This window comes from Monodelphis domestica, chromosome 2, assembly GCF_027887165.1.
Source record: "Monodelphis domestica isolate mMonDom1 chromosome 2, mMonDom1.pri, whole genome shotgun sequence".
NCBI lineage: Eukaryota > Metazoa > Chordata > Mammalia > Didelphimorphia > Didelphidae > Monodelphis > Monodelphis domestica.
Genome location: NC_077228.1, coordinates 196,156,837 through 196,165,122, shown reverse-complemented (window position 1 = coordinate 196,165,122; position 8,286 = coordinate 196,156,837). Strand labels below are relative to the sequence as shown.

General features: G+C 39.0%; 1 protein-coding gene across 1 annotated transcript; it reads right to left on the bottom strand.

The window, feature by feature from the left end:
* Nucleotides 1-887: 887 nt before the first annotated feature.
* On the bottom strand, nt 888-1,791 carry LOC100013913 (keratin-associated protein 4-4-like). Its single transcript, XM_007482232.2, has one exon. It carries the CDS (start codon nt 1,760-1,762, stop codon nt 1,214-1,216), a length of 549 nt encoding a protein of 182 aa, XP_007482294.2. The 5' UTR covers nt 1,763-1,791; the 3' UTR covers nt 888-1,213.
* Nucleotides 1,792-8,286: the final 6,495 nt, after the last annotated feature.

Here is an 8,286-nt window from a genome sequence, read left to right as displayed (position 1 = left end):
CTCAGTACTACTAGTACCAGGTCAATATTCCAAAGAGATCAAAGAAAAAGGAAAATAATGTACATGTTCCAAAAATACTCGAGCTTCCCTTCCTCACTTCATTCAGCTCAACAAGAATTGCCAAATTCTTGTTTGGATGCAGAACACTGTTCTGAATGTTAGGAATATGGAAATAACTTCTGCTTTCGAGGAATTTACATTTAATTGATATGAATCCCCATCTATATAGGCTAAGAAATGTTCATTACCAAATTCTATAGCTTGGTTGCATTTCATTTTAATCTTAAATAAGAAATGTTATGCATCAGGGAGTAAATATGCAGTATTTTATATGGCAATTGACAATATATGGAGTTTTAAAGCATTCATCAGTTATTCTTTCTGTAAACCCATGGAGACAGAATTACAATAACTTTTCTTAGTATGCTTCTAGAATGCATTCCCAATCTTTCATGTATGATATCACAATACACCTGCCCACACATTTTTTCTCCCAGATGTTATAAGACCATTGCTCTGGACTATTAATAGCATTGGAATTGTAAAATGATTTGAGAACTGGGACAGCTAGGTAACTCAGTGGATAGAGAACCAGGTCTAGAGACAGGAGGTCCTAGGTTCAAATCTAACCTCACACATGTCCTACCTCTCTGACCCTGGGCAAGGACCTAATGCCAGCCCTTATCACTCTTCTTTCTTGGAACCTATGCTTAGTATGGATTATAAGACCGAAGATAAAGGTTTAAAATTATTTGAGAACCTAGAGACTAAATTCTCAAGAACATGCAAGAAAAAAAAAAGATTAACAGTTTCAATGTCTTGCTTTTTTTACAAAAGGATTTATTTTAAAACAGAAGTAATATGTTATAAAATTAACAGTATTGGGAAAAATTGAAAGTGGAAACACGACTTAGATTTAGAGAGACAAAAGTTTAATATCCTCATCTTCAGCAATGTGAAGAAAGTAATGGATGATGAAAATTAAATCCTGAAACAGGAACTTAAACAAAAAGTTTCAGGCTTAATTTAGCTCACCAATGAGAGAAAATAGAAAATAGCTGGTACTATTTCCAGGTCCAATTACATAGTTTCATTTGACTGATTTGTTTCCAGGATCTCATGATCTCTGTCTAGAATACTTCAAAGAATAAAGACAGACCAAAGCTTTGTTTCAAAAGAAATCTTGTACCCGTGTGTTCATGACAATTTACAGTTAGCAGCAGGAAGACCTGCAGCAGGCTGGACGGAAACAGGTAGTTCTACAGCAAGTGGTCTGGCAGCAGCTGGGGCGGCAGCAGTTGGATACACAGCAGCTGGGGCGGCAGCAAGGGCGGCAGCAGCTGGATACACAGCAGCTGGGGCGGCAGCAAGGGTGGCAGCAACTGGACACACAGCAGCTGGGGCGGCAGCAAGGGCGGCAGCAGCTGGACACACAGCAGCTGGGGCGGCAGCAAGTGGGGCGGCAGCAAGTGGGGCGGCAACAAGTGGTTTGGCAGCAGGAAGGGCGACAGCAGGTTGGTTGGCAGCAAACAGACTGGCAGCACCTTGGTCTGCAGCAGCTGGACACACAGCAGCTGGGGCGGCAGCAGGTGGTTTTGCAGCAAGTGGTCTGACAGCAGGCTGGACGGCAACAGGTGCTCTGGCAGCAGCTGGGGGCACAGCAAGTCTCTTGACAGAAGTCTTGACCACAACAAGTCTCTTGGCAGAGGCCTTGGCCACAGCTCAGATCAGAGCAAACTGAACCACAACAGGAGTTGACCATGGTGCTGATGTTTTGAGATTGTGTTTGGTTTGAAGGAGTTACTTGAACTTGACATTCACCTTGCTCCAGACCTCTTTAAATACTGTTGGGAATAGCTGTCAGAAACAATTAGAGACCATTTCCTAGTCATTGTTTTTAATGATGGAAAAAATGACCATTAATTTAACTAATTTGATTTGATCATGAGAGAAAAATGCTATTCTCTCAATTGTGTAGAATTTATCCATCCTGTTTTTCTCTCTGAAGTCACCTTTTGTATTTCATATTTTTTAGGTATGTCACCTTTGATGATATTTTGTCCTTCTTTCAATTCAGACTGGTCATATGTTATTCTGACAGCAGCCCCTCAATATATCACACCACATATCCAACTTGTTGCAAATCATCCCATGACTCATAGTGGGTTAAATTCACAAGGATGAAGATACCTTTATGACATGATGGGAAATCTCTTCCATGTGGGCACTCTCTATTCCTTGAATTTATTTCATATGGCTCACCATGTTTTCTAAATTTAAATGCACTTAATCATTCATTCCTGTGCCTCTGCTGACACTGAGAATATAGCATATTTCGTCTGTGAGAGTTCTAGCAATGATCTCTTTTTCTTTCAAAACACATGAATTCAAGCCCCTTCTCTAAAAGGGCAAAGCAGATTCTTGGAAGATTGGCAAAATTCAACTTTCCAGAAATGATTTTGTTATTGGGATGGTAAAGTGCATCAACAACAGCACTATTAGTATCCTATCACCTTGGGATATAAGGTTGAGCATGTTGGAAATTTAAGACCTTGAAAAATATACTATGGAAGTCTGGTAGTATAATAAAAGAAATAGAAGCAAAGTCATGAGAAATGATGGCAATCAGTCACAGAGCTTACCAGAAATGGAGGCAAGGATGGTTTCAAGATCAGACTGTAGATCCAGCTACAAGGGGAGGATATAGAAGAGCAAGGAATATAGCTATAGTCTATTAGTGTATGTGTAGGTGCTTGATGACTGTAGAAGAGAAGAGAGGAGAGGAGAAGAGACAGGAAGACCCAAATTAGAACCTTAAAGTAAACCCAAGGTTAGAACAAATGATTTGGTTGAGGACTGAACAAAGAAAACTGAGGACAGTCAAATAGGTAAGAAAAGAACCAAGAGTGTGGTAAAAATCTAGATAGAGAGAAGAGAGTTTTATGTTGGAGAGAGTGATTAAGTGTTAAAAGCTGCAAAGAAGATGGAAGAATGTGAATAAAGAAAAGACCATTGTATTTGATAACTTTGAGATCATTAGCAACTTTGCTGCTGCTTGCTCCTTTTGCTACTAGTGGATTAGGGATTCCTTCATGTTGATTGCTTTCTTAGCTTCTGTCTCACAAGGCTTTGCCTTGGTATCTTTCCTTCCCAGTCAGAAATCCCAGTGAGGACAGGTAATGTGATGTTCTTTGTGTTGCACACTTTAAAGCATTTTCCCCTGAGGCTATCTTTCCAGCCCTCTACTGTGTCCATCCCTGTCTCTGTGCAAGCTCCGTACTTTTTAGTCTCAGGTCTCAAGTTTCACTGCCAAGGTCTTGCACTATGTTTAGGGGTAAATAAGTCTGTGGTGCTTTTAGCCAGTTCCTGAGACTTTAGAGATTGCCTGAGCCCTTGCTCTGATTCTGGTGAGGTAGGTGGTGTGGGGAGAGGGTGATTAACTTACCCTTTGATAAGGGCAGTTTTGCCCCTTATAGCATGGGAGTCCCCAAACATTGCTTACCTTTAAGGCTGCATCCTATGGGAGAGCCCCTTTACTCCTCTGCAAGACAGTTTGAAGGAGATTCAGAAGACTTCTGCTACTAATTTGCCATCTTAGCTCCACCCCTCATTAGTAACTTTGGAGAGAGTAGTTTTAATGAAATTATAAAGTCAGATGCCAGATTGTCAAGGGTAAAGACGAGAGTGAAAGGAGAAAAAGTGGAGGCACCTATTATAGATAGCATTTTCAAGGAATTTAGCTAAAAAGGGAAGGAGATACATAAGACAGTTATATACATATATACATATACATATACATACATATATATATATATATATATATATATATATATATATATATATATAGTTAGATACATAAGACAGGGGATAGAAGAATAAAGTGAGGGTTTTTTTCTCCAAAATAAGAGATATATTGGCATCTTTGTAGGCAGTAAGGAAAGAAGAAGAAGAGACTGAAAAGTAAAATAATGGGAATGACTGAGGGGCAAACTGTTGGAGAAGAAAAGATGGAATTGAATTGATTGAAGGATAAGGGGGTTAACTTTGATGAGAACTATGGTCACTTCATCATATGAGACAAGGATGAAAGAAGGGACAGTGGAAGGCATCTGACTGAAAATAAGAAAAGGGGGAGGGCTAAAAATAGTAGCTCATGGTGAATGGACTCATTTTTTTCTGTAAAATATGAAGCAAGGATCTCATCTAGGAGGGTAATGGGTGGAGGGGCCATAGGAGGCTTGAGGAAAGATGAAAAGTAATGTAAAAGCCCTGTGGAGAGATAAGTAGTTTGCTGATAAAGCACATATAGAAGTGAGGGCTCAGTTGTTATAGTTATAGTGGACTCATTCAGAATGTTTATGTGATTTTTTCCATCTTCATTCAGAAGTACATGTATAAGAATGAAGGCAACAAATGATGGAAGTGATCCAAAGCTGAGACATGGCAGAACTCAATTGATGTAATATGATAAAGAGCCTATGGATTCAGGAAAGGACACTATAAAGTTAAATTGTTTCACCAAGGGGTCAAGATGGTGAAAAGAAAAGAGAGCTGCTAGTGCAAGGGAAATGGCCTGAGAGAGAACTGAAGAAACAAGGGACTGGAGATCAGAGAGAAGAGGTAATATAGAGTTTTATAAATCAAGACAAAGAAAGAAAGGTAAAAAAATCAATAAATTATGGTCAGTTAAGGGGGGTTTGGTATTCTTAAATGTAGAGTGAATATTGAATAGAGTAAATTAAAATATAGTAAAAATAGAGTAAATTTTAAAAAGAGTAAAAATTGATCAGTTATGCTTATTTTCCTCTTATTTTTATTTTCTTTTTTAAAATAAAATTTTTGTTATATGACATGACTCTATCACAGGGTGAAGGGGAGGAATGCCAGCAAGGAGTTATGGTGATATGAGAAAACAAAACATATAAATAAAAACTCCTTTTAAAAATAGAAATCCTGTAAGGCCCCCCAAAAGTCAGAACCCGAGGTCACTTGGATCTAAGGGGTAGGCAAAAGGAAGGTCCCAGGACCCATCCCTCCAACCCAGAGTGCTGAATCCAAGGCAGCAGCAGGAACCTCAGGGCAGGCAAAAGGGCCTTGGGAGCGGGCTATTCTGAAGGCCTCATCCTGAAAACAATCTGATCCAGTCAAGGGGGCACCCAGACAGCAGGGAAACAGAGAGAGACAGGGGGAGCCTGTAGCCCCCTGACCAGATCCTTCCATCTGAGTCTCACCTAAGGTCCCTGCCTCAGGGCATACTCAGTCTGAAGTTAATCCTATCACCAGCCCTTTGACCTCCAGGAAGCCACGGCCCCTCCCCCTCAGAGTGCAGGCTCCTCTCGCCAGCAAAGGTATTGAAATACATCTGAGAGTGTCAAGCCAGGCACAGAGCATAGACGTAAAGCAACAGAGAAGGTTTAATTACTCAAATTTACAAAGAGCTAAATCAATTGTACAAAAAATCAAGCCATTCTCCAATTGATAAATGGGCAAGGGACATGAACAGGCAGTTCTCAGCCAAAGAAATCAAAACTATTAATAAGCACATGAAAAAGTGCTCTACATCTCTTATAATCAGAGAGATGCAAATCAAAACAACTCTGAGGTATCACCTCACACCTAGCAGATTGGCTAATATGACAGCTATGGAAAGTAATGAATGCTGGAGGGGATGTGGCAAAGTAGGGACATTAATCCATTGCTGGTGGAGTTGTGAATTGATCCAGCCATTCTGGAGGGCAATTTGGAACCATGCCCAAAGGGTGCTAAAAGACTGCCTGCCCTTTGATCCAGCCATAGCACTGCTGGGTTTGTACCCCAAAGAGATAATAAGGAAAAAGACTTGTACAAGAATATTCATAGCTACACTCTTTGTGGTGGCCAAAAATTGGAAAATGAGGGGATGCCCATCAATTGGGGAATGGCTGAACAAATTGTGGTATATGTTGGTGATGGAATACTATTATGCTAAAAGGAATAATAAAGTGGAGGAATTCCATGGAGACTGGAACAACCTCCAGGAAGTGATGCAGAGCGAAAGGAGCAGAACCAGGAAAACATTGTACACAGAGACTGATACACTGTGGTACAATCGAAGGTAATGGACTCCTCCACTAGGGACAATGCAATGTCTCTGAACAATCTGCAGGGATCTAAAAAACACTATCCACAAGCAGAGGATAAACTGTGGAAGTAAAAACACGGATGAAAAGCAACTGCTTGACTATAGGGGCTGAGAGGAAATGACTGAGGAGAGACTCTAAATGAACACTCTAGTGCAAATACCAACAACATGGAAATGGGTTCGAACCAAGAACACATGTGAAACCCAGTGGAATTGTGCGCTGGCTATGGGAGAAGTGGTGGGAGGGTAGCGGGGGGAGGAAAAGATAATGATCATTGTTTCCAATGAATAATGTTTGTAAATAACCAAATAAAATAATGTTTAAAATAAAAAAAAATAGAAATCCTATGCTTAGGAAATGGGAAATTCTTTTTCTAGACAACAAAACTTACAGTGTCATATATTTTAGTGTCAGAAAGGACTTTAGAAATCTAACTTCCATATTTTAGACATTATAAATAAAATAAAAGCCCTAAAAGGGAAAATAATTTGCCCAACATAAAACTGGTCTTCTAAATAAAAATCCAGTAATATTGTTATTAATACATTCCACTGCCTTCCCATAGTCATAGAGAAGGTGGCATTTGAGTTAGATTTAAAGAATGTATAATAATTTAATAAATGGTAGTGATGAAGAGAATTAGGAAATAAGGAAAAATCAGAATATAAGCATTGCCACTAAGCTTTGGTGGGTGTTGGGAGCTGCCAGTGACAACCTTTCTCTAACAACATGGTAGACAATCTCTACAAAAGTTAGATGCAATTTGTAATTTAAAGACATTCCCAGAGTCACAGAGATAATATATTTAGAGATAAGACTTGAACTGAAGCCTTCTTGGTTCTGAGGCCAGACTCAAAAGAAAAGTATGGAGATGAGAAAGCATGGGACATGTTTAATGGGCAGCATGTAGTGCAGTTTAATAAGAACATATTAAAAATAAAGGGCAATAGTGTGAGATAAAACAAGAAATGCAATTTGGAGCTGGATGGGAAGATTTTTTTGTTATTGTTTACCATGAAGTAAAAGTGATTATCTCATCAGGCAATTGTGTTTTCAAATTAAAAGCTCAGATGGAATGTGTGTATTGCTTTCTCTTATGCATTGGAATTTACCCAATTAGTTCTTTCTGAATCATCTAGGTCTTTTGTGCATCACCTAAGTTTATCAATTGTCATTATTTTTCAAAGGTGGCTCAGGCCTAGCAAGAGTTGTGGTACATTGACTCACTCCCTGTATCATCAACATAATTTGATGTGATTTAGAAAATTACTTTGAGAGAAGCTTCCTTTTAATGCCTATGTTTATAAAGTAACATTCCAAAGGGATAGATGAGCTGAAACAAGAGTAAGGGAAAACATATGATAACTTCTCGGTGATGAGGATGAGCCAGGTAATATAAGTGGAAAGGGACCAGAGAAAATTAAGTTCTCTGCATTGTTATTTCCTTTATCCACTGACTCAAAAATATTTGGCAAAGACTCAAGATTTTTAATAAGTAATGAATATTTATATTCCTTCAGAAATTAAACCCAGAGAAACAACAAACTGGGAAAAATATTTTATATCAGATTTCTCTGATAAAGGCCTCATTTCTCAACTATGTAGAGAACTAAGTCAAATTTGTACAAATAAAAGACATTCCATGATTGACAAATGGTCAAAGATATGAACAAGCAGTTTTCAAATGAAGATAGTGTGGAGGAGAGAAAAAAGAAGTCTGCAGAAAAGGCTGGAAAAGCAAAGACTCCAGAGCTGTCAGTCAAGGAGAACATTCTAATTGGAATGATGACCAGAAAAGACTGTTGAGAAAGGTGGAGACAAATTGAATTCTTGGTCTCTTTGCCTTGGAGACAGAAAGGAGAAGGGCTCCTTTGGCTTGGGGACAGAAAGAAAGGACAAAGTTCCAGCTCTCTCTGATTTCTCTGCTGTGTTACAGTGAATTTCCAGACCTCTTAACCCATTTTCTCAATCTGAACTATATTCCACCATCTTCCAATCTAGTCTAGTGTTTAGGAAAACCTCAAACCCTCTTTCCCTCCATTTCCTTATCTTTCCCTTTCTCCCCAATAAACCCCTTACTTAATCTTAGGAAGAGAAAAGAGTGATTTATTTGATACACCATAATACTCACTCTGAGTTGATTTTGAAAGACCAACAGAAGAAG